The 27,857-nt window shown below is 57.4% G+C and overlaps 2 protein-coding genes across 5 annotated transcripts in view; one reads left to right on the plus strand and one right to left on the minus strand.

Moving 5' to 3' along the window:
- MARK4 (microtubule affinity regulating kinase 4) overlaps window positions 1-3,029 on the minus strand; it is a 29,314-nt gene extending 26,285 nt beyond the window's left edge. For both annotated transcript variants that reach the window (XM_055309992.1, XM_055309993.1), the window contains exon 1: window positions 2,750-3,029. In XM_055309992.1, coding sequence (XP_055165967.1) covers window positions 2,750-2,800 — 51 coding nt within the window. In that variant the 5' untranslated portion in view covers window positions 2,801-3,029. The remainder of the gene's footprint in view (window positions 1-2,749) is intronic.
- Window positions 55-27,857, plus strand: EXOC3L2 (exocyst complex component 3 like 2). 3 transcript variants are annotated; one of them, XM_055309989.1, is made up of 12 exons: window positions 55-358; window positions 11,097-11,637; window positions 14,943-15,576; window positions 17,829-17,940; window positions 18,891-18,992; window positions 19,094-19,194; window positions 19,412-19,522; window positions 20,516-20,651; window positions 23,309-23,431; window positions 23,909-24,064; window positions 24,858-24,979; window positions 27,177-27,857. In XM_055309989.1, exons 1-12 carry the CDS (start codon window positions 293-295, stop codon window positions 27,463-27,465), a joined length of 2,493 nt encoding a protein of 830 aa, XP_055165964.1. In that variant the 5' UTR covers window positions 55-292; the 3' UTR covers window positions 27,466-27,857. The 3 variants fall into 3 exon arrangements, with proteins under 3 accessions (XP_055165964.1, XP_055165965.1, XP_055165966.1); XM_055309990.1 differs by lacking the exon at window positions 55-358 and adding an exon at window positions 7,230-7,292; XM_055309991.1 differs by lacking the exon at window positions 55-358 and adding an exon at window positions 7,561-7,622.

The raw sequence follows: 27,857 nt of genomic DNA on the forward strand, positions 1-27,857 counted from the left end.
GAGAAGAATCCCCATCAGGTGGCACCAGGGGAGCAGACTGGGGATGGGCTGGCACCCCACCGAGAGCGGCCTGCCTGTGGGATCCCTGCAAAGGGCGCTAGGGCAGTGGGTGACAGAGCCCCCCAGAGCCGGGGGTGGGAGCTAAAATTGGCCAGCACCACCAGCTGGCCCGGCTCCCTCCTGCCCGCCCGGCTGGCGCCCCAACACCCGGGCCTGTTGCTAGGGAACTTCCAGAGAGGCCAGGGCGGTGGCCCCCACCCTCCCAATCCGGGGTGGGGGAGCATGACCCCACATGGCTGTCGTCCTGGTAACCGGGTGGCAGGGGAGGAGCCTGCGACCTCCAATTCCAGAGGGAGAGGTGAGTCCCAGCCAGAACCCACAAACAGGATTTACACACTAGTTGTGAGGAGAGTAGATAAGAGGAGAGGAGGGGAATAGTCCTCCTCGAATGCCCACCAGGTGAGAATCTGGACCACAAAAGGGGAGGGAGTGCTCGGATGAGCCCCATTTTACAGATGCGGAAACCGAGGCTCATGGAGGTGACGTCACCTGCCTGAGGTCACGCAGCTAGGGAGGGATAGAAACTGGATTTGAACCCATGCTTGTCTGAATAATCAAAGCAATAATAATAGCGCGGCTACTTGTGCACCTTACTCACATAATCTCCTTGGCTCCTTAAAACATGCCTAACAGGGAGGTGCTACCATCAACCCCATTTCGAGATAAACTGAGGCTCGGAGCAGGGAGGGGATCTGCAAGCTCCCTCAACAACCGATGATGACAGCCCCAGGTGGAGAATGCACGGGCCAGGCCGTCTGACTCATATCTATAGTCACAATAGCAGCCGACATGTGCGGAGCCCGTCCTAGGTACCAGGCTTCACCCGTGTCATCTCGAGTAATCCTCAGAGGGACTCAAGTGATCGTCCCCATTTTTCAGAGCAGGAAACTGAGGCTTAGAAAGGGAAGAACTGGTAGTCTGAGGACACAATGCAAACTGGCTGGCAGAGAGAACCAGCATTTGAACCGGGGCCCGTGGGCTCCCTGGCACTTCCTGAGTGATTTGGGGGAAGGGTGGGTATCTCATTGGAGACTCCAAATCAGAGTCTGGTCTATAGTCTGTGGGCTGCGGCGGCGGTGGGGATCTCTGTGAGGGAGGGTCTTGCAGGATGAAGGGATGGAGCTGAGGCTCTCTGGTGGGGATGTGGACTGAGGGTGGCTGGCGGGGGGGGGGGTGTCCAGGGACTTGGCAGGGGCTGAAGGGGAAAGGGACAGTGACCCCACCTAGGGAGGAGGCTGGCACTGGTTGGTGGGAGGCTCTTTAGAAGGGTTGAGAGTAATCAGAAACTGGGGAGATGGGGAGGGAGGTGTCTCTTAGGCTTGTTCTGGGCTGTGGTATAGGGACAGGGGGCCTGGGAATAGTGGGAAGGATTAAAGCCATGGGGCAGTGGAACTCAGACACCAAGGAAACTCCTAGAAGATAAAGAAAGGGGTTTCTAGGAGTTTCTAGTCTTTGGAAGTGGAGAAAGGTCCAGGAGAAGGGGCTTTTTGGCCAAGGGGCAGCCCAGAAGAATAAAGCCTGAGCCTTGTGGAGGTCAAAAGGACCTAGAAACTTGGGGAGGAGGTTTCCTGCAGACAGATCCCAAGAGAAGAGGGTTTACAACCAGGGCAAGACCACAGGCTTCGAGTGCAGGAGTCTTCTAAAGAAGGATTTGGGGCCCAGCCTTGTGAGTTGGGAGAGGCCTCCAAAGCTGAGGAGGGGGCTTCCCTGGGAGGCCAGACCCCCTGCAAGGAAGGAGGAGGCCCTGGGACAGAACAGATGGGGGCCTGGAGATTAGGGGAAGAGGTGGTGCCCTGGGAGGTAACTCCTGGCCTAGGAGGTGATCAAGGGGTTGGGGACTTCGGGAGGGGGCTTGCCTGAACCTGAGCAGTTGATACAGGGAGGATGAGGCCTGGAGTCAGACTAGTCCATAGTCCAGGGCCTAGAAATCCCAGACTAGGCTAGGAGCCTGGACGCTGGAGGCCAAGGCTGCTTGGGAGAAGAGCCCAGGGAGGGTCTGGGGTGCACAAGGAGGGGGGGACCTGGGGTGCTGGGAATCCAGGGACAGGGCTGCTTGGAAGACAGAGACCAGGCCTGGGAGTGGAGAGACCTTGAACAAGCCAGAAAGGGCCCTGGGCCCAGGAAAAGGTGGAAACCGGCTTCCTGTGAGGGGGTGCCCACAGGATCCGGGAGGATCCAGAGGGGCGGAGGGCTGAGAATAAGAGGGGGGCTCCTGGGGAGCCCGGCACCCACATCCAGATGGGGAAGGCCGGCGCCAGAGGCGGGACTGGGCCAGGCCTTCCTGGGAGAGGGCCAGGGCCGGGCCTCCGGGTCAGGAGCCCTGCAAATCCGGGAGGGGGCGAGTTGTCGGATGCGGGCGGCCAGGAGGGGAAGGGGCTTTAGAACACGCCGGGGAAGGGAGGGGCTCCTGGAAGGCAGAGGAGGGGGCTTCCTGGAGGGAAGGGACCCGAGCGGAAGCGGTCTGCAGAGGGACAGGAGAGGGGTCCCGAGAGAGGGGCGCCCCCAGGGGTCGGGCTGGGCCGGAGTGGGGGAGGGTCGACAGGCCTGGAGTCCGGGCGGGGGTCGGGAGGTGGCCAGCGGGGCCGGGCACGGCGAACCAAGGTAGGGGCGCGCGCGGCGAGGGGCACGCCAGGCGAGGGGCTCGGCGGCTGAACCCGACCGGCTCCCCAAGGGGCCGGGCCCCACTCACCGTGTCCGAGTTCCGATCGTTGCCCGGGGCCAGCGCCGTCCGCGAAGACATTTTCTCCGGGTCCCGGGGGACTGGGCGGCCGGGTGGGGGGGGCGGGGGTCCCGGGGTCCCCTCTCTTCCCCTCCCCCCCCGCTGGCCTGGGGACGCGAGCTCAAAAGCTGGGCGCCGTGCACACCGGGGTTCGCGCCGCGGGAGAGGGGGCAGGGCGGGGAAGGGAAGGGGACGCCGAGGGTCCTAGTGGCCCCGTGCAGCGGGGGCCCGGGGCGCCATGGGGGCGGCGGGCGGGCGGGCGGGCGGGGGCCGGGGAGGGGGCGCGGAGCCGGCCGGGGCGGCGGCGGAGGGAGGCGGTGGAGGGGCCGGGGAGGAAGGGACGTCAGGGGGAGGGGCGGGCAGGGCGGGGCCGCCGAGACCCCGCCCCCTGCCGCCGGCCCTTAAAGGCGCAGGCCCGGGCTAGCCGGGGGCTCTGGGGGCGGAGGCAGGTCCGGGCGCGTCGGTGCCGAGCGAGTTCGCACAGGAGAGAAGCGACTCACCGGAAGAGAAGGGGAGAGGAGCCCCGGGGCAGAGCGCCAGAGACGCAGGGAAAGATCCTGAGAGACGCAGAGATAGAGAGACAAAGAGACCCCAGGAGAGAGGGACAGAGGTAGGCAGAAACCCAGACACACAAAGAGATGTAAAGGGAGCCAAGAGATCGGAGCGACAGTGAGAGAGAGAGAGAAAGAAGGAAAGAAAGAAGAAAGAGGGAGAAAAGGCAGGGAGAGAGCCGCACACAAAGAGACCGGGATTCAGAGAGAACAGAGACACAGCGAGCGACGAAGACCCAGAGACCCGCACACGGGGACGGAGGGAGAAGCAAAAAGAGACAAAGAGATCCAGAGACTCGGGGACCTGGGATGAGAATGGGGACAGAGGCCGGGAAGCCCCCAGGACGCGAACCAGGTGGCCGGCGCTGTCCACCTGCTCCCTCCCAGCGCGTCCTCTCTCCGGCCCAGGGGCCCAGGAAGTTCTGCGGAGCGAAGGGCTCAGGGTCCCGGGGGCATAGTGGGCTAAGCACAGCCTCTGCCCCAGGCTGAGCACCGTCTCCAGCACGGCTGCCTCCCACCTCCCAGAAAACTCCAGAGCCCGGGGTTGTGGCTGCTGCTCCTCTCCTGCGCACCCCAGCTGGGGTCTGAGGACTCTCCCTATGGCTCTGGGACTCAGGGGGGACCTCAGTTTCCCAATCTATAAAGCGAGGGGGAGGATCTACATGTTGCCTTCCCTGGCAGGGCTGCAGCAGGTGCCAAAGAGCCCTGTGTAAGTATTCACCTGCAGGGGCGCAGCTGCTGTCTGGATGGGCAAACTGAAACCGGAGAGGGCACGCTTGGCTCAGGTCATCCAGCCCTGTGGGCACCACCCATGCCCTCCAGACCGGGGTGGGATGAGAGAAAGAGGGGCATTGCAGAGCCCTGGCCCCAGAATCTGGCCCTTGGGCGGGGTCCATGCCCAGCCCCTGTCTATCTGACCATCTTCTCGCCTCAGTTTCTCTTTCTAAAGTAGGGGTGTGGTGCTAACAGCAGCGTGTTGGAGTCAGCTCGAGTGAGCTGATTGTTAAAGTCTCAGGAATTTTGGAACTGGTTGTTAAACAGGCATTATAAAAAATTAAATTATGCAAACACATAATTAAATAAATTCTGTTTAAAACAAAGGTAATAAATACTCATCACAGCCTAATTATTTTTACTACATTTTACTATTATCTGTGATCCTAAGGTTATTTACACCTTAATGACACAACTGTATAATGTGCTTCTGTGCGTCTCTCACCCCCCAAGTCCCTCGGCCCCTGAAACGCTTTCAGTGACATCACGGTGGCTTGGCATCACTGAATTCAAGCTTGAATCAGCCAGTGCAGGAATATTTATTTACACCATGGAAATTGGCAAACGCCACAAATCCAGCAACCCCCCCCCCCCCCCGCCCCAGAGCTGGTTGTTAAACATTTATCAGCATGTCATTGGCTGATACTATCAGCTACAGAGACTCACAGAGGCTTCCTTTGTGCCAGGCTCTGAGCACTTTATCCTTTCTGCCACCCTGTGAGGCTGGACCATCATCATTAGCCCCACTTACACAGGAGGAAACAGAGAGCCAGAGAATTTAAAAAAATAAAATAAAATAAAAAGTCACATGCTGAAGGTCACATGGCTGGTGAGTGGTGGGACTGGGATTTGAAACCAAGTGCCTCCAAATTCTGGAACTTGGGCTCTTAACCGCTGTGGCTTCCTGTCCCCGAAAAATAATAGCAACCTCAGTCAGCAGTTAAGTTAATGAGGCAATAAACGTAAATGCTTCGCCTGTGAACAGATTAGAACTTCATAAGTGGATGACATTACTATTATTACTCAGCAGATGGGGCCCAAGGCGTCTCAGGGACGGTGGGATGCAGAGAAGGAGGACTTCAGGCTGGTGTTCTAAAGTTTTGAGATCCCAAGGGCTCTGCAGGATGAGGGGTGGGGTCTTGGGGATGGGTTGGGGGAGCTGAGTCACTCCTTCCCAGGCTTAGCACGGAGGGCTGCACTTCTCCCAGACACCACTCGGGGGCAGCAGATCACCTCCCTACAACACACCTGCCCACCACACCTCAGGCCCCACCCTGGCTCCGCTGACCCCAATACTGTGCCCACCCCACTTCCCAGATGCAGGGACTGAGGTTAAATGAGGCTACAAAACGATGAACCTTAAAATTAGTATGCTTAGCAAAAGTAGCCTGACACAAAAGACCACTTACGGTTTGATTCCTTTTATATGGGATGTCCCCGAATAGAGAAATCCACGGAGCTGGGAACACAGGGTACTGGGAAAAGGCTGCTAACGGGTTACAGGTTTCTTTTTGAGGTGATGAAAATGTTCTGGAATTAGATAGTGGTGACAGTTGCTGCATCTTGCGAATATACTTAAAACCACTGAATCCTGCATCTTAAAAGGGTGAATTTTAGGGGTGCCTGGGTGGCTCAGTCAGTTAAGCAACCCACTCTTGATTTCAGCTCAGGTCATGATGTCAGGGTTGTAAGACTGAGCCTTGCGTGGGGCTCCGTGCTGGGTGTGGAGTCATCTGCTTAAGATCTCTGTCTGCCCCCCCCACCCACCACACACACAAGGGTGAATTTTAAGGCATATGAATTATAACTCAATAAAAAATTAAATTAAAAAAAGAAGGGGAGATCTGATAGCTGTGACAGCCCACACCAGGTCAACTGGTTCCAGCCAGGGGCAACTTGCTTGCTGCCTTCAGATTACCATGGGTCCACGCTGACCTGGCCACACTGACCTGGCAAGGACAAAGCCTTCCCCTCCCTTCTTGGCCACTCAACCACCCATTGTCTGGCAAATCCAACCCTTGATCTGAGGCCTTCAGACCTTGGAATCTTAACCCCTGACCCACTTCTCCCAGCCTAAGTATCTATAGGGCCCTTACTGGGAGTGGGGGAGAAGCAGTGATCCCTGAACCCAGCCCTGACCCTAATCCCACACCAACCCCAACTTGTCTAGGCAAGTGATCCCTTGTCCCAGGCCTAACACCTGTGCCTGAGCCCCTGAAAGCCCACCTAAACCTAAAACTCAGCCTTAAAAATAACCCTAATCCTGCATCTAACCCCGCCCAACTCCTAACCCATTCCTAGCCCCCACTTCACCCATCATATACATCCCCAACTTCCAATCTTTAGCTCTAATGTATCCCCATGTGCACATTTGGTTAATAAATCTTTACTGAGCATCTACTATGTGCCAGGCACACATCTAGGAATATAAAGATAAACAAGGTGACCAAAATCGGCTTTGACTTCACATTCCAGTGGGAGACTCAGAAACTCTACAAGGGAGACAGAAATCTTATCATTCAAATTGAGGAAGGTGATATAAAGGAATTGACAAATCAGAGCCAGTCCCTGGAGGAGAGAGGGGGTGGGGGTGGGGGAAGAGAGCTTCTGCTGCTCAGGGAAGGTCTCCTTTGAGGAACGGATGCTGGAGCTGAGGCCAGGGCAGTGTCGAAGAGGGGGCCATGCGAGGACCTGGGGACGGGGCTTTTAGGCACCACAATTCCAAAGCCATGACCAGTGTCACCCCCTTTTGGCCTCTAATTCCAGCTTCTGGGCCAGCAGAACCCCCATCCATGTCATTACTCCAGAGCGAGGACCCCAAAGGAGAGCTCTGGGCCCGTATCCAGCGCTGCGTGTCTCCCCAGGGTGCCCAGGATGGTGTTGTCACCTTGGAAGGCGTGAAGAGCAGGCAGGAGGGGGGGCCGATTCCGGGTGGGGGTGAGGGTGGGGGCCCGACTCTGTGGCCTTGGCCTTCCCAGCCCAACACCAGCTTGGCCTAAAAGGGCAGACAGATAAAGAGTCCTTCCGGCCCCTGGCCCCAGAGAGGGAGGGGTTTCCTGACAGGAAATTGACCTCCTCTAACCCCCCCTACCCCCCCCCAAGTTCCAAGCTCTCAGCAGTTCTGGCCCAAGTGTCCTCAGGGCAGGACAGCAGCGCAGGGACAGAGGCAAGGAGGCATTGACTAGGAGGTGAGTGCCCCCGAGGAGGGGGCGGGATCCACATGCCCCAGGCCTGGGCTCCCCCTGGATCCCGGCTGAACCAGAGGTGGTGAGAACACATGCCCTGAGGCCAGGAGAGGCTGGGGGGCAGGCAAAGAGAGAACGTGGGACCCCGACCTCAGGAGGGTGCCAGCGGGAGGGCAGGAGGAGCTGGAAGTAGGAGGGGGGTTGGTGCGGGGGGGGGGGACAATTTGGGGGCCCTGGGGATCCAGAGAAGCTTTGAAGACCGCAGGGAGAGCTTGGACCATCAAAGGAGAAGAGACATGAACCACGGTTGTGTCCGATGCCTTCTGAGTTCAGGTGGGAGGATGGCCCAGAGAGGGATGGGTGCTTTGCTCCTTCCCCAAGAGATGGGGGCTTGGAGATGGGAAAGAAGACAGGGCTGGGATGGAGACGGAGCTGGAGATGGGGCTCAGAAGGAAGGTGTGCGTGAGCTTGAAACAGGCTGGGCTGGTGACAAGACTGGGGGCGAGGTCTGGATTGGGGTTGCATGGTCCGGGTCCAGCGTGGACACAGTTTGTAAGGGCTGCTTTCTGATACAGATTTGGGGACTGGAGGTACTGACTTCTGCAAACAGGGTCAGGCTGTTCCTCCATGGAGGGTTCAGGACTTTAGGGAAAGGCTGGCAATGAAGGGGGGGGGGGGAGGGGGAGGAGCCGGAGCCCAGAGAGGAAAGCTGGTGGCCAAGACATCCTGTGGGAGGTCGGGAGGCTGGGGGCTCCAGGGATGCCTCGGAAGTGAGTCAGGGGGCCGGGCACTGGGGGCAGTTGAGGAGGCTGGAAGGGGCAGGATGTTGGAGCCAGTTTGCAGAGGCGGCTGTTGGAGCCAGGAAGGGGAAAGACAGAGGGGGCCAGTTTTCAGAAGATGTTGCAATGGGGTCTGGGGATGTTGGGAATGGCTTGGGGGTGGGTTATGGGATCCAGTTTAGGGATGGATGTGGGAGCCAATGGGGATTGGCAAATCCAGTTGGGGTACTGTTGACATCCCATTAGAGGGGAAGTTGAACCCCCTGTTTTGAGGGAGAGGTGCAGTTTTTTTGGGGGGGAGGTGATGGAGGCAGTTCTGGGGGACGGGATGAAGCATGGAGAAGCCTGTTTGGAAAATGAAAGATGGAGAATTAGAAGGTGATGTGTGTTTGTGTGTGTGTGTGTGTGTGTGCATGGGGGGGCCAGTATTGATTGCCCACAACCATGGGGGCTCCAGGCAAGGGTTGCCATGGAGACTGCCTCCCTGGGGGACAGGGGACCATGAAGACCCGGGGAGGGACTTGAAGAACAGGAGCTGAGGTCCAGAGGCTGAAGTCAGGGAGGAAAGAAGGGGGTCTCCACCATGAATGGAGATGCTCATGCCCACGGCCCAGTCACCCCAGGGCTCTGTGAGCATCGGCCTCCTTCCAGATGCTCCACACCCCCGCACAGCTACCCCTTTACCTGCTCGGGACCTGTCCCAGGTCCAAACAACCTAGCAACAGGAGAACGTGTGAACGTCTGACAGATGGCAGAGTTTTGCCACAGCCACACAGTGGAATAGTATGCAACGCTTAAGAAAAATCAACCAGGGCCACGGAGATAGGTGTGGAAACATCTCACAAGTATGTGAGCCAAAAAACAACCAGCAAACAGCAAGTTGCAGGATACGCAGGGCACGGTAGCATTTTTAGGGAGTTTGAAGCCACGTAAAACAATACAGGATTCCTGGCTGCAAGTCTGTTTTGGCAGAGTAAATGTCTGCGTGGATGGGGAGATACACGTGCCGGATGCTGCAGGATGCTGCATTCCTCGGGGGAAGGCTAGAGCAAGCAGGGCCAGGGGGACAGTCGGGGTGGGGTAGGGTGGGTGCGTCTGTAATGCCGGATTCTTTTTTTTTTTTAATATTTTATTTATTTATTCCTGAGAGACCCACACGCAGAGAGGCAGAGACACAGGCAGAGGGAGACGCAGGCTCACTGCAGGGAGCCCGATGTGGGACTTGATCCCAGGACCCCAGGATCATGCCCTGGGCAGAAGGCAGACACTAAACCCTTGAGCCACCCAGGTTCCCCTATAATGCTTGATTCTTAAACAAACAAAGAAACAAACCTGAACCAAGTGGAGCGAATGTTTGCATTAGATGCTAAGATTGGAGGCACAAGGGGTGTTTGTTTTCTAAATTTTTTTGAATTTCTGAATATTTGAACTATTTCATCATTTTAAAAAGCACCCTTCCATGGTTCCCCAGTGTCCTCAGGAAAAAGCCCAAGTCCCTCCTCGTGGCCCTGCGAGGCCTTGCATGGCCTGCTCTTTACTGACCTCTCCAGCTTGACTCCTCCTCACCCACGAGGAATGAGGTCCTTCCCTCCTTCGTTTCCTGTTTAGCACCCATTCATTTCCTGAGCGCCTGCCCTGGGAGCTGGGGACACTGCAGTGACTGTAACAGCCTGACCCTGTCCTCTCAGGGCTTCACAGTCCAGTGGGAGGGCACAGACTCATCCCCAGACAGTGACAAGTCAGAGTGGGCAGGGTTGGGATGGGGGAAATTCTGAGGGGGGCAACTTGACCCAGCCTGGGCATCAGGGAGGGCTTCCGGGAGGAGGGGGATTTGGGACTGGGTCCTAAAGCATGAGTGGAGCAGGGGAACAGGTTTCCCTGTAGAAGGATCAACAAATGCTACACGCAGAGGAGCCTGCAGTGAGAAGCACAGCTGGCAGGTGAAGGCAATCGAATTTTGTCCCCAGGGCACTGGGGACCCATGTAAGGTTAAAAGAAAGAAAGGAGCAGGTCTGTGCTTTAAGGAGGCCCTCAAAAGTGGGTTGGGATGTGTGTGGGGGGGCAAGAGGAGCCCAGAGACCCAGGAGGAAGTGAGGAAGCTGGAGGGCTCTTGGATTGGGGCAGGGGGCCATGGAAAGGGAGGAGATGAGGGATTTAGGAGGTAGGATGAGCAGAATTTGGGAGACTTCAAGCCCCAAGAGGGCAAGAACAGATCTGCCTTGGCCACCGCTGTGTCCCCAGTGCCTGCACCGGGCAAATACCTAGTAAGGTTTTGTGTTGTTTTGTTTTTGGAGGGCAGGGAGGGTAGTAAAATATACATAACATAAAATTCACTTTATGAGCCACTTTAAAGCATACAATTCAGTGGCATCTGGTACATTCGCAAGGCTGTCAACCATCACCACTATGTAGTTCCAGAACATTTTCATTCCCAAAAGGAAACCCGTCCCCACTCCCTGGTCACCCCTCATCTCCTTTCTGTCTCTATGGATTTATCCTGTTCTGGACATTTCCCAGGAAGGTTTTGCTCAAGGAATGAACAGGGTGGGGTGGAGGTGACAGGTGTGTGGACTGGAGAGGGGAGATGAGGCAGGTGCCCAGGTGTGTGCCTGGCTGACCGGGTACACGGTGGGGCCCGAGTCCCCACACAGCCTCTGGCCTTCGCTGGCTGTGCCAGCTTGGGAAGGACACTTCCCCTCTGTCAGCTTGCTTCCTTGTGGAGTACGAGGGTCTACAAAGATGATGAACCCTCCAGGCAGGTGTAAGGCATGAAAAGGGTCTGAATGGCAATGCTTGGGGGGAAAAGAACCCCAGCCCCAGAATCGACAGGTCTGGGTGTGAATGCCAGCGTCGTCCCTGAATCACTGGGGGACCTTGGGCAACATCTGCAAAATGGACATAATATAGCCCTAACCTCATGGGATCCGTGAGTGCCTAGACCAGGGCCTGGCACGCAGGGGCATTATCGTCGATCATCAACACCACTACTGCTGTCGACCCCACTGATGGTCCCTTATGTTCTCCCCAGGTCCCGCCTGCCAAAATGCCCATCCTGAAGAGTCTAGGGGTGGCCGACTCTAAGGTGCCCCGGGCAGGGACCCTGCCCCTGAGGTCCTCCCGAAACCCCTTTGAGGAAGTTCCAGGACTGGAAGAAGAGGAGGTTGGGGAACTGGGGACCCTGCCCAATGGAACGTCTTGTCGCCGCCGCCGGGCCACTCTGGAGAAGCTGGCTGGCCTGTCCCCCTTCCGGTTGGGCTGGACCCCTGGCCGGCGGGTAGGCAGCCCCGGAGAAGGGCCACCTCGCTCTTTCCTGGGCCGCATGCTGACACCAGGAATACGCAGGAGCTCTGCAGATTTTGGCCTCCTGGCCAGGCTTCAGGGGACCCGAGCCCAGGGCGACGAGGAGGCGGCCGGGGAGGCTGCCCGGAGACTGGCCTTCCTGAGACTGGGACGCGGGCCCAAGCCCCACCGTGCATCACTGGCTGAGAGGGTGGTGCCTGCAGGCGAGGCGGCCCCTGAGCCCCCGCCCAAGGTCCCTGAGCCCCCAAAGATGAAGGAGCCTCTGTCAGGTGAGTCAGGAGCCCCTGCCCAGCCCCGGCCTCCTCCTGTGACCCCATCTCTGCACACTTCTCCAACCTTTGTCTGTCCACATCCCGCTGCCCCCTGCAGTCCTCACTTCTATCACCCAGCCCGGCTCCAGCTCCAGCTCCACACCCACCCCCAATCCATCCCCCCTCCACCCACCACCGTGTCCTGTGATAAGTGAATCACTAACTTTGGTCCCAATCCCCAATTCCCTCCCTACCTCCAATTTTTTTTCCTATTTTATTTATTTATTTATTATTTATTTCCAAATTTAACCCTCCTTCCCTCCCTCCCTTCAAATTCAACCACTATCCCATCTCCTTTCAAAGTATCCACATCCAACCTTGACCTTCTGCCTCCCCCTAACCCCCAGACCCCGCCTGCTTCCCATCCCCAGCCCCAATACTGGCCCCAGATTGCAAAGACCACCTCTACCTCCTCCTTCATCCCAATCTCTCCCCTTTCCATCCCACTCTGGACCCCAACCCTAACTCCATCCCACTCCCAAACCGCCAGCCTCTACCCACTGTCCAAACTTCATCTCAAACTCACCACCGTGGCCAGTGCCTACCTTCTACCTGCATCTACTGACTGTGTCCCCCACGGCCTGTGTTCTTCGGTTCCCTTGGATGCGGTAGTAATCGAACCCCACAAACCAGGCGGCTTAAACTATAGACACCTATCCTCTCCGTGCTGGAGGCTAGAAGTCTGAAACCAAGGTGTCGGCAGGGCCACGCATCCTTGGAAACTCAGAGGGGAATCCTTCCTCATTTCTTCCTGCACCTGATGCTTTGCCAGCCATCCTCGGAGTTCCCTGGCTCCTGGCCACCTCACTCCTGTTGTCGCCACGCGGTCTCCTCGCTGTGACTTCACATTATCTTCCCTCTGTGTGAATGTCTGTGTCCAAGTCTTCCCTTTGTATAACACCAGTCATGGGACACCTGGGTGGCTCAGTGGTTGAGCATCTATCTGCCTTCAGCTCAGGTGGTGATCCTGGGGTCCTGGGATCAAGTTCTGCATCAGGCTCCCTGCAGGGAGCCTGCTTTTCTCCCCCTGCCTATGTCTCTGCCCCCCCGCCCCGTGTGTCTCTCATGAATAAATAAATAAAATTTAAAAAAAAAACACCAGCCATAGTGGATTAGAACCTACCCTATGACCTCATTGTAACTTGATTACCTCTGCAAGGACCCTGTCTCCAGATAAGATCCCATTCTGAGGTTGTGGGGGTAGGACCTCACACATCTTTTTTCTTGGTGGGGGGGGTGGGGGGGCACAAATCAACTTAAGACACCCCTCCACCTGTATATTCACCCCAAACTACTCCAAGCCCCAGTGTGATGCCTTTGTGGTTTGTACCTCAAACTAATTTCAACTCCATCAGCCATCTCCACCTTGGGACACATACACATGCTTATCCCCAACCCATTTCTCTGTCTAAAGGCAATTTTTGGGCAGCCCCAGTGGCCCAGCGGTTTAGCGCCACCTTCAGCCGGGAGTGTGATCCTGGAGACCCAGGACCCTGTGTGTGTGTGTGTGTGTGTGTGTGTGTGTGTGTGTGTGTGTCTCTCTCTCTGTATCTGTCATGAATAAATCAAATCTTAAAAAAATAATAATAATAAAGGCAATTTTTAACCAGCTCTGTGCCCAATGTTGGGACAACCGCCTGCCAGACCCTCAACCACTGAGCCACCCAGGTGTCCCTGCCCCCTTCACTCTTTTTTTTTTTTTTTAAGATTTTATTTATTGATTGATGAGAGACCAAGAGAGAGGCAGAGACACAGGCAGAGGGAGAAGCAGGCTCCGTGCAGGGAGCCTGATGCAGGACTTGATCCCAGGACCCCGGGATCACAACCTGAGCCAAAGGCAGACACCCAACCACTGAGCCACCCAGGTGTCCCTTCCCCCTTCGTTCTTAATCCCATCTCCACTTGGACCCTGAGTCTGCGTCTGAACCCCCATTCCCAACCTCCACCCACGTTCCCAGCCCCAACTCATGTCCACATTGCATCTTCAAATTCACATCCATCTCCACCTGTTTTCCATCCTCAGTTGTCACTTAATTCCACTTCCACCCTCATCTCCGCACCCCACAAAATGCAGATGTCCTTCTCAACTCCTTCCCTGTCCCCTCTACAGATGTCACCCCAAACTCATCTTCACCCCTTCCAGCGGTCCCCAACCCTGGCTCCATCCCCCTTCTCACTGCTAGCCACCCCCCCCCCCATACTGCCTCAGTGGTGTGGACTTCAGGAAAGCCTCTTCTGAGCATCCTCTACATCCTGGCCAGAGGCTATTTCAGCACCAGCTCCCTAGGGACTGGGAGGGCACTTTGGCGAGGTGAGGAGGGGGTGACTGGAGCCCCCGCCTTCTGGAAACGGATGGGCAGAAATAGCGCTGGCCAGGAAACAGTTTTTCTGCCAGGGAGGAAGTGGAGGGGGGTGGAGGTGTCGGGGTAACCCTGGGCCACCAGGACCCTCCCTTTGCCTTCACTCACAGCAACCCCATGGGGCTGTGTCTTGGGGAGTCTGAACTCAGAGTGCCAGATCACCCCCCAGAAGACCCCATCTCTGGTCTGGCTAGCCTCTCCCCACCTCCAAGCCTCCACCTTGCCCCCTGATCCACTGCTTCTCTCCACCCTCTCCCCCTACCTGGCTCAGGCTGGCTTTCCCCCAGCCCTCCCATTGCCGGGATCCCTTTCTGTAGCTCTGATGGACTTTTCCTGTCCTCACCCCCCAAATATCCTGACCCCTTTCCATATCATAACCCATTCCCCAATACCTTCTGTCCTCCCCTGTGCCCTGACCCTCTCCCTCTGCCTCAACCCCTTACCCCCATTTCCCTTGACTTCTCCCCATCCTCCCCCCCTCTCCCCATCATCTTGCTAGTCTCCTAATGATGCTCTTGTCCTTTGACTAGCTTCCCTTATCCCGACACCTATCCCACTGCCTACCACCCTCGCCATCCCTAACCTTCTCCTGTCCCCTCCCTCAGGTCCTGGCCCTCTCGCTCCCCTCCTGAGCGCCCCTTCTCTCCCCCGCACCCCCCTCCCCTCTCCTACCCCTCTCTGGCCTTCCTGTCTCCCACCCTCGTCACCCTCCACCCCTGGGTCCCCCCTCCCTCCTCCCTCCCTCCCTCACCCGACCCTTCTCTCCGCCCGATCCCATGGAGCGTTCCCGACTCCTTCCTGGGCCCGTCACCTCCCCCTTCCCATCCTCCCGGCCAGCCACCCCCCACCCTACTCTCACGCCACCGGTTTGCCTCCCCCTGACCTCCCGCTCTGCCCCCACAGTGCTGGAGATCCTGAGCCTGATCCAGCAGCGCGAGCTCGCCCGAGCCGACGAGCACATCTTGGAGTTGGAGGCCGAGGAGCTGGCGTCGTCGGGGGGCGGCGCGCCCGGGCCTCCCGCGGCCGAGGGCGCGGGCGGCGGCCGCCGGGCGCGGGACGTGGCGCTGCTCTACGAGGCCCTGCAGCGCGAGCTGTGGGCGCTGGTGCGCGAGACGCTGGCGGGCCCCGGGCCGGGCGCGGGCGCCGGGGCGGGCGCCGTGGCGCAGCTGGGCCAGGTGCTGCTGCAGGAGGAGGCGGCCGACGGGCGCCGGGGGCCCGGGGCCGCCCGCAAGCTGCGCGTCCGCTGGGCCGAGGCGGTGGGGCGCGCGGCGCGGGAACGCCTGGAGGCGGCGGCGCCCGGGGCGCCCGGGGGCCTGGCGGGGCAGCTGGAGGCGCTGCGGGCGCGGCTGCTGGAGGATATGGGCGTGGTGCGGGGCCGCCTGGCGCCCGCCTACCCCGCCGGCCTGGGCGCCTTCGGCGTCTACCTGCGCGGCTACCACGGCGCGCTGGCCGAGTGGCTCGGGGCCGCCGCCCGCCGGAGGCTGCCGCTGGGCGACCGCTACGCGCTGCTGCATTGGCACAACCAGGTGTACCCCAGGTGAGGCGGGGCCGGCTGCCCCCGGGTCGCGCAGAACCCCGCCACCCACGCGCACGCTCCGCACCCAAGCCCGCGCTCCCGCACCTCTTCAGATGCTAAGTAAGGACCCTGGACCGTTGACCCTTCCGGTCCTCCTCGGTCCTCAGCACTGGGGACACTGAACGCTCTCCCCCTGCCCGTGCTAGAACCTTAGCCACGTCGGTCCTTCCAGTGTCAAAACCTCAGCACCTTCCAGTCTGAGAACCCAAGGACCTCAGCATCGTCAACACTTCCACCCTTGGACGCGTGGCACTGCCCACCCTTCCAGTCCCAGAATCACTAGTGATCTCTCCAGATCGCGAACCTTTCCATGGTGGAAAGGTTCTATGACGCCCCTAGAACCTTAGCACCGTGGACCTTTCCAGTCCTAGAACTTCAGCACCGTTCCACTCCTGCATCCGTAACACGCGGATCCTTCCATTCCTCAGCACTGTGACATTCACAATCTGAGCATCTGAGCGCTCTCCACGCTCCCCGCTCTCCACCCGTTTGTGCTAGAGCTTTAGCAACATCAGTCCTCCCAGTTCTAAAACCTGAGCACCCCCAGCCCGAGGACCTCAGCATCTCAACACTTCCACCCTTGGAATCACAGCGCTGCTCACCCTTCCTAGAATCTAAGCATCGTTGATCTTCTTGTTCTAGAAGTCTTGCCTTGTTATCTTTTCATTCTTAAAATCTTGGCACCACTGACCCTTCCGAGCCTAGAACCTTCACATCATTGACAAACTCCCGGAATCTTAGCAACCTGACCATTGACCCCTGCAATCCTAGAACCTTAACACCTCCCACTCTTCCAGACTTAGAACCTGTTAGCACCAAAGGCCCTTCCAGTTCTAAAATCTCAGCACCATTGACCATTTCAGCCCTAGAAGGTCAGTGCTGTGGATCCCTCCAGGCCTAGAACCGTAATATCATTGACACTTATACTGTTAGAATCTCAGTACTGTTCATCCTTCTGGTCCTAGAGTTTAGCACTGCTGATCATTCCCATCCTAGAATCTTGGTACCATTGACTCTTCCAGTCCTAGAACCTTAATACCACTGATTCTTAAATACTAAAACCTTAGTACCATCATCCCTAAAATCTTGGCATAATTGACCCTCAGAATTCTAGAACCCTTACACTGCTTTCCTTAGATCCTAGGACATTAGCACTGTTGATTCTTCCAATCTTAGAACTTAAGCATCAACACTTTCAATCCTAGAGCCTTAGTACTGATGAGATTTCAAATCCTAAGCCTTAGCCTTAGCCCCTTTAGAGCCTAGAACTTTGATACTTTGGATCTTTCCAGTGTTGGGACTGTAAGACTCTTGGTCCCTTGAATTCTAAGTTTATAATCTTAGCATTTAGAACCTCAGCACCATTGATGGTTCCAGTCCTAACATCTCCAAACTCTTGAGGCTTTGGATCCTTTGGATCCATTCCTGTGGCCAGGGGATGGACTATGATTAGCCATGACTGAGTCACCTATGCACTCCAGGGAAAAGGGAGCTGACCACACCCAAACACATGTTGGCCAGCGAGAGGAGTGGGTGGTTCCTCAAACAAAATCATCATGGTGTCACTTAGAAGAACGGGAAACAAACAGGTAGTGACATCGGACCTCCTAGATTCCCTTTGGGGATACGTGTTAAGGACACTCTCACACCACCTATGAGAGATGGAGGCAGGACAGGGAGTCTGGAAAGCTTCCTGGAATAGCAGGACAGGAGTAGGAAGATGGTGCTTGTGGCTGAGAAGATGCCATGAGCAAAACCTTGGGATGCGTGTGGGTGGGGCGGGGGATGGGGGGGTGATGGTATCACCCAGGCCAGGTGTGCAAGACTGTAGCATCAGGGAGTGAGGGCTGGACTGGCGAAGCCTCCAAGGCCAGGTGAGGTGGTAGGGACGAGATGTGGAGGCGGAAGGGAGCTTCCATCTGATGAAGCTGATCTTGGGTGAGATCTTGCATGCCAGACCATCAAGCCTGGACTTGACCCCTGCAAGTCTTGCCCGGACACCATTCATCAGGGAGCTGACTCAGAGAACTGGAGCCAGGGGCTCGACAATTCCAGAGACTTCCTTTGAGGGATGAGCAAAGCTGGCCTCTAGAGAGGAAGGGAGTGGCCCAGGGTCAGAAACACACTGGGTGTAAAGAGGTAGGGGTGGGAGGGGGTTCAGCTGCCCAGATCCCTTTCTCACAGACCTCCTTGTCTCTCGCCCCCCTTCCCAGAGAGGTCCTAGGGCTGGTGGACCTGGTAGCCCTGGAGAATGGAGAGCTCGGGCCCCTGCTGTCTCCTGGCACCCTGCGGGGCTTGGAGGATGAATGTGTCACAGACGTTAAGGTACTGGGGGTGTGGGAGCCGAGGCACTCTGCAGGGAGAGAGTGGTCATGCTGGGCTTGGGGGCCTCCCCTCTCTCCCTTCTGCTACTTTCATTCCCCTTTTCCCTCTGTGGGGACTTCTGAGCTCAGCCCAAAAGACACAGAAATGTCAGCCCATATTGATCACTCTGTCTTAGGTTCAGTGTTGTTACCCAAGCACCCAGCCAGGCAGAGGGGGACCATCAGTAAAGGTTCGAGACATTCCCATACTTCCAATCATGGAGCAAGAGTCAGTCACAGAAGCTCAGCTCATAGTCCCAGAGATTCGGCATCAAAGCCATCTCTGCACATAAGCGAGGCAGAAACTCAGCATGGTTAGTAACTGGCCAGGCACAGGCACCAGTCAGCAGAGTGGCCCGGCCTTGAACACCCAGCCTGGCCATGGGGCTGCTTCCCACCCGAATGCCAGCCCTGCCTCGGCTGCTGAAATTACAATCTTTGTAACCTAAGAGCCCAGAATCTTAGACTCCCAACACACCTAGAGTCTCAGATTCATTGAAGGGAACACTGGACCAGAGGGTCAGAGATGCGTAAACCTTAGAATCCCAGACCCTTGGCATTCTGGAATCACAGAATCTGACTCTCTTGAGCAAATTGTTTTGCAGAATCTGGGGAGCGGAGCCTTAGGACCGTCAAATAATGAGAGACAAGACCCTCAAACTCTCTGGCTATCAAAGGGAGGAAGCTTAAAACTACAGACTCTTAATATCAAGCTGCAAATCATGGACTTAGGGATGCAAGAGGCTGGGGAGGTTTTCTGGTCCAGCTTCTCTCCTCAGGGTAACCTTGAGAAGCTTAGGGGTAGAACCCAGACCTGCTTGAGGCTAAGGTGTGGGGACCATGGTGGGGGGAAGAGGGAGAGGCTCCTGGGCGCCCCTGACTCCTGCCTTTCCCCCCACCTTCCCACTCCAGGCTCAGACACGAGCAGCCCTCCTTCGAGTGCTGCAGGAGAATGAGGAGCACTGGGCGAGGACGGAGGACCGGCCCAGCAGCCTGGCACAGGACGTGTGTGAGGTAGGGGGTAGCGGGAGGAGAGTCAGCAGAACAGTGCCCCGGGGAGGGGAAAGCAGGACCTCCCCCCTTCTCACCTCTTCTCCTCTCCGTGGACCACGCAGCTGCTAGAAGAGCATACAGAGCGAGCACCCCGCATCAGCCAGGAGTTTGGGGAGCGGATGGCCCACTGCTGCCTGGGGGGGCTAGCAGAATTCCTGCAGAGGTAATGGAGGGTTGGGGCAGGGGTGCAGGGCTGGGGTGGAGGCATCAGTACCCAGGATCCAACAGAGAGAGGAGGGATGATAGGAAACCGAGGATGGATGGGCAGGGGCGTCTCGTCGGTGAGGATCACAGGCTTTGCGGGGCTGAGTGCCCAGCAGGAGACCCCCCTCCAGCTGCCGCCCCATCTGTCATACACCCTCCCTTTCTCCTGTCCCCAGCTTCCAGCAGCGGGTGGAGCGATTCCATGAGAATCCAGGAGTTCGGGAGCTGCTACCTGACACCTACATCAGCAGGACCATCTCCCTGGTCAACTGTGGGCCCCCCCTGAGGTGAGAGCACCCCGTGTGTGGGGGACAGGGCCAGTCGCCATGACCAGCTGAACTGGGATGCCCAGATCCCGGGTGGGGAATCACAGAGCTGGTCCAGAGCGAAAGGCACATGGGGCCTTGGAAGCAGAAAACCCTGGGAGTCCTAGAAAGAACCTCAGCATCACAGAGCGCTAGAATTACTGAGTGATCGGAACACTGGAGGGTTGTAATTATAGAAACCTTAGAAGCCAGATTCAAACACTCTAGGAATTACAGATTTTTTTTGCCTTTTTATCTTCCTTTCCTTTTTTTTATTAAGTAATTTTTAATGCATTTACATGGTTCAAAATTCGAGATACAATGGGGCATGCAGTGAAAAGTCTCCCTCCAACATGCTCCCCACCTTCCTTATTGCTAGAGCCTGCCATATCTCTGCTGGGGCGTTTGATATATTTACCCGTAAATATGTGTAAATAAGTTTATGTGTGTATATGCATACTTCATGCATATGCATATCTTGTGCATATTCATATGCATATTTCATATGCACATTCCATACAGATACAAGTAAATATATTTCACTGTGTGCATACATATTATTCTTTTTCCTTAAAAAAAAAACCCACAAGTGGTAAGAATGTTGGACACACTTTTGTGCCTTTCCCCTTAACAGCTTGGAGATCTTTCTGTCAGCACGTGGTGTTCCCACACTCCCTTGTAAGATCTGAACTGTTCCCACACTCCCTTGTCCACAGGGTAGGATTTTAGAATTATAGGTGTTTTGAATCACATTCCATGGAGTTTCCACGTCCCACCCCCCCCCAGCCTCCCAGGCATCCCTTGATATTTCTTAGCCCCCAGACTCTCCCCAGAACTCCTGACTTTTACCAGCTCCCCATCTGACCCATCACCCCTGTGCTTACAAAATAGAGTCCATCTAAGGAGGGAGCGAGGTCCAGGCAATTGAGCTGAATATTGGGGCTCCTTCACTTTGGGCTCCTCTGATCCCCACAGGGCTCTGGCAGAGCGCCTGGCCCGGGTGGGCCCTCCGGAAAGTGAGCCGGCCCGGGAAGCAGCAGCCAGCGCTCTGGACCGTGTGACCCGGCTCTGCCACCGAGTCCTGGCTGACCTGCTATTCCAGGAGCTGCAGGTGAGTGAGGCGGGGTGTGTGTGTGTGTGTGTGTGTGTGTGTGTGTGTGTGTGTGTGTGAAGTGTGTGAAGGGGGCAGCCGGGACTGGGGAGTACCCTGCCAACCGGCAGGTCCTTTCAGCCCAGGACTCAGTGTTCTTCGGGAAGCAGGCAAGGGTGGGGGTAATAGCCTGTTTGGGTCATTTGGGGGGGCAAAGGGGGGTGCAGGAAGGAAGACAGGGGAGGATATGGTCAAGGGGAAGATGGAGAACCAAGGGGCCTTGAGGATTGGGTGGAGCCCCTCCCCACTGAGGCCCCCCAAATCCCTGCCCAGCCTCTCCTAGATCCCTGCACCCTGTTGACCTCTGGGCTCCTGTGGGAGCCCAGAGGGGACTGGGGTCAGAAGAGGTGGATGAGAGTATGTGGGGAGAGTGGTGGGAGTACCTGTGAGTGAGCCAGAGGGGTGCATATCCCTGGTTGTAATGCAGGCTCATTCATGTCGTCCAACCCAGCTCACTCAGGGCAAGAGCCAAAGCCCTTGTGGCGGATGGATGGAGGCCCTGGATGATCTGACCCTCCCCTCTCTGACCTCGCCTCCCCCCACCTGCCTCCTCCCGCCATACCAGCCCCCTTGATCTTCCTTAAACTCACCACACACAGTTCAGTACCTTTGCACCTGCTGTTCCCTTTGTTTGGACCACTCTCCCCACCTCCAGTAGCCACATCGCTATCCCCTCACCTCTTACAAGTCTTGACTCTGATGTCACCTTCTAGGTGAGACCTCCTCAGGCTGCCCTATTTAAAACAGAATCCCCAAGAGGAGACTCCCTTCCCCTTCCCCATTCCCTGCTATGTTTTCCTCCAAGTACTTACAGCCACCTGCTGTCCTACGGCCTTTGCTTCAACCCCCCCCCCCATCCAGCTCCATCCACTGGAATGTGAGCTTCTCAAGGCAAGGTTTGTCGGAATGTTTCTAAAATAACTTTTTATTATGGAAAATTTCAAACGTACACAAAAGTAAGCAGAATGACAGAATGACCTCCTGGTGGACCAGCTCCAGCAAATATCAACTCCTGGCCAATTTTGTTTCACCTTTCCCCCACCCCCTGAGCCCTCCCCATCCCTGACATCCTGTCATCATCCATCAACACTTCAGCCTGCATCTCCAAAAGATAAGAAAGCCTTTGTAAGTGAACATAACCACAGTGCCTTTTCATACCGAACAAAGGGAGCGATAATTCCTTAATATCAGCAAATATCAGACCGGTAATCAGATCCCCATCCCCACCCCGACCTGTTTAGGATTATCAAATGTTTGAAGTTTTGTTCGTCTCATTCTGCTCTGTGTCCCCGAGCATCCCCAAGTGTCCCCAGCCACCCACCCCTGGCTGAGCCACAGGAAGAGTGTTTGTTGAATGACTACATGGATAGGTGTGTGCATGAAAGTGAGTCGGAGGTTATGGGGGTGCCGAGAAGGGGATGCAGTCTTCATTCCAGGCCTGGCTGCACTTTTTCCAAATAGGGGGACCTGGGCAAGTTACTTGTCCTCTCGGGGTGTCTGTTTGCTCATCTGGAAAATGAGCACAGGAATTCCAGGCTTCTCGGGTGGCTGTGAGGAAGCAATGGGATCGTGTGGCTGTACAGTGCTTAGCTCCATCTCAGCCCACGGGTACTGGCTGAAATCTTCCTAAAAACAGAGAGTTTATAGAAACAGTGACATGCCTGGAGCCAGGTGCTGCAGGGAGAGCATCAGCTCATTTAATTCACACCCACTTTTCAACAAAAGGCCCTATTCGGGGAGATTCAGACACCTGGGCTAGCAGGCTACTGTAGGAATGAGAGCAGGACAGGGGTGCGGGGTAGAGAGAGATAGGACCTGCTTCAGACCCCACTGGTCGCCTACCCCGGGTACCTCACATTCACCCCCTCACTGCCCCAGATCCATTTCAGGGACAGACCCAGTGCCCTTCCCACCTCTTGGATCACATCCAGGTGCCTCCCTCCCCCACCCCCACAGAAATCCTAGGAATTCTACTCCTAGGGCTCTGCTTTCCCCCTCCTCACCCCTCTTACCCACTTCTTTCCCCTTTTCTCCTCCTTCTGGTCCCTCCTCCCCATTTCTACCTCTGCCTGGCCCCTCCCATCAAGATCTCGGTAAAGTATAAGCCTGACCCTCTCCGTCTGTCTTGAAGTTATTAATAATTTTGAATAAGGGCATTCTGTTTTCGTGTTGCACCGGGCCCCACAAATTATTGTATAGATGGTCTTGTCAGCCACTTGGACCCTCTTTCTGACCCTCTGACAGGCAAACCCATCCGAGCAGCCTTCACCCTGGCTCTTCCCGCAGATTGAGCCACTCTCTTCTTCGTCCCTAGCCCTGCTAGCCACACCATCCTTCCACCCCAGCTCTGGTGCCCCTCCTCCAGGAAGCCCTCCTGGACTCTCTGTGCTGACCCAGGCAACTCCTCTGGGCTTCCTAAAACTCCCGGGTTCCCTCCTCCCAGCCCCCACCACTCTGGGTCCATCCGTGGGGAATGGTCTGTCTCCCTCCCTGGACTGTGCGCCCCAGGAGGGCACAGCTCTGCACTGGTTCAGCTCTCCTCTGCTGAACTGGTAAGTGGAGAAAGAGGGTGGAAGGTAGGAGAGCTACAACCATCCCCCCCATGCTGTCCCCCCCAGCCCTACTTCAACAAGTTGATGCGCAGGAAGTGGCTGAACAGCCCGGAGGCCCTGGATGGCATCGTGGGCACGCTGGGCGCTCAGGCCCTGGCGCTGCGCAGGATGCAGGATGAGCCCTACCAGGTGCGCGGGCTGGTCGCGGGCGGGAGAGCGCGGGGAGCGGGGGCGCTCTGCAGGGGGAGACCCCTTCCAGGTGCGGGGCGCTCTCTCAGGGCGAGATAGGCGGCGCTCTGCGTGGGGTCTGCGGGGAGGCAGATCGGCGGGTACAGGGGTGTAGAGTGGGGCGCATACAGGGTCTGGGGGGCCTCTGGGAGGTGGAACTCCCCACCCAGTGGGGAGAGGACTGGGGTGGGGCAGCCTTTGGGGGCCGGCAGGGGAGGTCGGCGAGCTTATTAGGGGGCAGAGGAGGGGATCATCCGGCAGGACAGAGGTCACCCACCCGTTGGGAGTCGGGAGGGCTACTGGGGGGGGCGCTGGGGGCGACTAAGAGGCCTGGCGCCCTGTGGGCGGGGTAGGGGGTTCCGATGGGGGTGCCGGGAGTGGGAGCGGGGAGAGGGTCGCCGGCGGCTCACTGGCCCTCGCGTCTCCCCCGGTCCCCAGGCGCTGGTGGCCGAGCTGCACCGGCGGGCGCTGGTGGAGTACGTGCGGCCCCTGCTCCGCGGGCGCCTGCGCTGCCGCTCGGCACGGACCCGCGGCCGCGTGGCAGGGAGGCTCCGGGAGGACGCGGCGCAGCTGCAGCGGCTGTTCCGGCGGCTGGTCAGTGCGGCCCGGGGGCGGGGGGCTCCCGAGAACCCCTGGACCCGATAGCGGGGGGGCGGGGCATTAGCGTCGGGCCTTCTCCCGACTTTCAGTCAACAGGGACACTTCGATCCTGGCCTCCCTCCGCGCGTAAAAATCGGCTTGCTTGCGGGCCGAGCTCGCCTCCCGGCGCAAACCGGATTCGTGCTCCCTACACCCGGCGGTGGGGATTCATTGGATCCGTTCAGTCCTGTGAAGTGCTTAGGACCCTACCCGGCGCCCAGCGAGCGCTCCGTAAGCAGGAGCCGTTCTCCTGAGCACAGAGAGGAGCCAAACGCAACGGAAACCCAAGAATTTAAAACGACCAACTTTTATTTCTACCCAATCGTAATCCTCAGGACAGGAAGGGCTTCGCTCGGCCGCGAAGTTTCCAGGATTTTCTAGTCTGCAGTACTTGGAATTGCGGGGGTGGGGTGGGGGCGGCCAAGGGTGTCTCATTTTATTGAGAACGCAGGGAGACCTGTCGTCCAAGCAATCCAGTGTCCCCGGAGGGTTACATTTTGCAAACGAGGACTAGGTTTTGAAGGGTGTCCCCGAGCCCCCAAATTATCCGCAAAACTGAGTATAGATAAATTTCGATTGTTTTTTTTTTTTTTCCTTCAAGTTTCCAAAGCTTCCAGGTCCTTCCCAAACCCTCTGATCCCAGTCTGTCCTCTGCCCGGCTTCACAGAGAAAACCGAGGCCCAGAGGGGTGTGGTGTAGGAGGAGGGGGACCTGGGGCCCGAGTGTGAGATGGGGCCTTCCCCTGCAGGAGTCCCAGGCTTCGTGGCTGGACGCCGTGGTGCCCCATCTGGCCGAAGTCCTGCAGCTGGAAGACACGCCCAGCATCCAGGTGGAGGTGGGGGTGCTGGTGCGGGACTACCCAGACATCAGGTGAGCGCCCCCCGCCCCGCTCCGGCCCCTCGCTGCCCGCGCCGCCTGCGCCACCAGGCCGAGGACTCCCGGCCTTGGCATCCGTCCCGGCGTTTCCTGCTCTTGGGCGAGGGAGGGAGGCGGCGAGCGTGTCTGACGGCCGTTTCCTGCTGGAACCAGGGCATTATTAATACGATTTCCCTCCTTCTCCTGCCGCCGCCGCCGCCACCAGGGCTCGCAAACAAACAGGCAGTCACAGGAAGCCCAGGGCAGGGGGGCGCGGGGCCGCCGGCGGCAGGAAGGGCCGGCCCAGCCCGGGAGCCGCGGGGGACACGGGGACACGCACGGGCACACGGGCGCACACGCACTGGGACAGCTGCAGGCGCCGCTCAGATCCTGGCGGACCATTTCCTTTGTGTGGGACCCTCTGCGGGCGCTCCCGTGGGGATCACGGCACTCTTTTCGTAGGATTATTGGGGGATTTTGCATCGTGCGTCACAGCAGCATTACCCTCCTCATCCACGGTGACAGGCGTACCAATACCAAGGCCTGTGTATTGAGTGCTTATGTCAGACCTGAGAAAGCATGTTATCCACCCACACTCTATAAGTAAGCCCTATAATGAAAGTTATTTTAGAAAATTATATGCAGGTAAAAGGCAGTGCTGTTCTAAATGCTTAGCATCATCTGAGGCAGGCAGGAATTAAGTAGATTACCCTAAATGTCACAGCTAGCAAGTGGCAAAGCTGGGACTTGAACCCGGGCAGCAGGCTGCCTCTAAAGCTGGTGCACTTGATTACCCCCGCCACCCCCACCCCACCCCACCCCACCCCACCCCTGGGGGAAATGCGGATGGTGGTGGCAGTCCTGCAGCACTCTGCATACTCAGACTGAGGCACCAGTAGGGTTTATAAGCTCCAGGGTTGAGGATTTGGGACTGAGGGTGAGGATTCTGGAACCATTCCAGGATGGACAGTTCTGACTCTGAGATGTGGGACACTTTGTCCTTGGGAAGGCACAAAGCCCTGGGGTGCATGGGGGGTGGGAGTCCCAGCATCCCTCCTGGATTGGGGTTTCTGATTTGGGATCTGCCCTTGAATGTGAAGCTCAGTTTGAAAAGCTCTCAAGCTTTTGGAGTGGTTCCAAAGCCAACTTTGGGGCTGGGTCTTGGAGCTTGTGTGAGCTGGAAGGTTCCTAAGTCACATTTTTGGATGAGCAAACATTGGAGCCGTGGTGATTCCAAACCTGGGGTGTGGGGAAGTGAAGACTCTGAGCTGCTGTTGAAGGAAGCAGTGAAGGCCACAGGGCTGTGTTTGAAATGAAAGTTCTGGAAATGACTGTTAGGTTCAGGATCTTGAGACCCGAGAGCTGTTGCTGAGATGCCTCTCTTGGATTTAAGGGCAAGGTTTGTAAAATAGAGTTAGTTTTGGGACAAATTTCTGGTTGAGGTGAAGCCCCCCGCCCCACCCCCCATTAATTTTAGTTCTGGAGTGGAACTTTGGCTGAGCAGGGTTCTGGGAATGGTGTGTGTGTTGGGGTGGGGGGGGTGAAGTGAGTCTTCCAAGGGGATGAAGGTTCTCTCATGGGTGGGCTCTGGATTGAGAGATCTTGAGTTAGTTTTGGATATGGGGCAGTGGAACTACAGTGGTGGAGAGGCTTCTAGACCTTGCCTCGGAGGTGAGGGGTGAGGTGAGGGTTCAGATGGGAGTGCAGGTGAGCCCTCCTGGGCAGCCTCTGAGGGACAGTGGGGACTGTTGGAGGTGCAAGTGAAGAAAAAGTTAGGGTTGCAGCTGATTCCAGAGCCTATGCAGGTATGAGGGGACCAGAAGGAAGTCCAGGGGCTTCCTTTTGAGCTGAGCTGGGGCTGAAGATTGAAGGTTAATCGGGAGCTAAGACCAGGGTGAAAAGGAAGACTCCTGTGCTGGGTGTGGAGGTGAGGGTTCTGGAATCAGTCACGAGTGGAAGGGTTTGGAAATGGTTGGCAGAGGGTTCCAGAGGGCGTGCTGGTCGGAGGAGGGTTTGGGAGGACTAGAAATGGGGAGGGCTTGGGAGAGGGGAGGGCTGGGGGTTGCGGGTCTGGGGAAGGGACCTCGGAGCAGGGCATAGAGGCTCCAGAGCCAAGGCAGGTTGTGGGAAGGATGGGGAACAGGGGGGGTTCACAGATGGGCTGCTGCGTCTGGCCCGGAGAAGCCCATGCACCTGTCCCTTCTCTCCCCAGGCGGAAGCACGTGGCGGCCCTCCTCGACATCCGTGGCCTGCACAACACAGCCGCCCGCCAGGAGATCCTGGCCGTGGCCCGGGACCTGGAACTGTCCGAGGGGGGAGCCCTGCCACCCCCTCGGGACCGCGCCTTCTTCTCCGACATCTCCGTGCCCCGCCCACCCTTCTGCCTCGGCCTCCCTCCCTTCCCGGGCCGCCTTCCCCTCGGCCGGCTGGCCAGGCCTGGTTTGGCCTGTCTGCCCCGGCTTCGGCCTCCGTCCCCATCGCGGCCCCCCAGCCAACGCTGAGACTCTAGCAGCCCTCCACCTCACGGCCCCCCATCTTTGCTGCTGACAAACCATCCTCCTGTATGGCCCCTTCTTGATTCCCTGCCTGGGACCGCAGATCCTCCTATTCCCCTCCCCTGCCCCCGGGATGGAAAGATCCTTGGTCTTCTGGGCCACCCCTACACTCCTGTGGCAAAGAGAAACAGGCCGGAGGGAGCAAGGACTTTCCCAAGGCCACGAAGCTCATTCCCAGCACCAGCTCCCGGCCCGGTGTGTGGTGGGTGGCGTTCTGGAAGGCTCTACAGAAGTATCCCAGGCTCCCCTCCCTTCCCCCTCACCTCAAGGTCTGGCCCCAGTCCAACGTATTAAGGAATGTACGATACTTAGAATAAAGAGGTTTCTATTTAACACAA

Source organism: Nyctereutes procyonoides, unplaced genomic scaffold (genome assembly GCF_905146905.1).
Source record: "Nyctereutes procyonoides isolate TBG_1078 unplaced genomic scaffold, NYPRO_anot_genome, whole genome shotgun sequence".
Classification (NCBI taxonomy): Eukaryota; Metazoa; Chordata; class Mammalia; order Carnivora; family Canidae; genus Nyctereutes; species Nyctereutes procyonoides.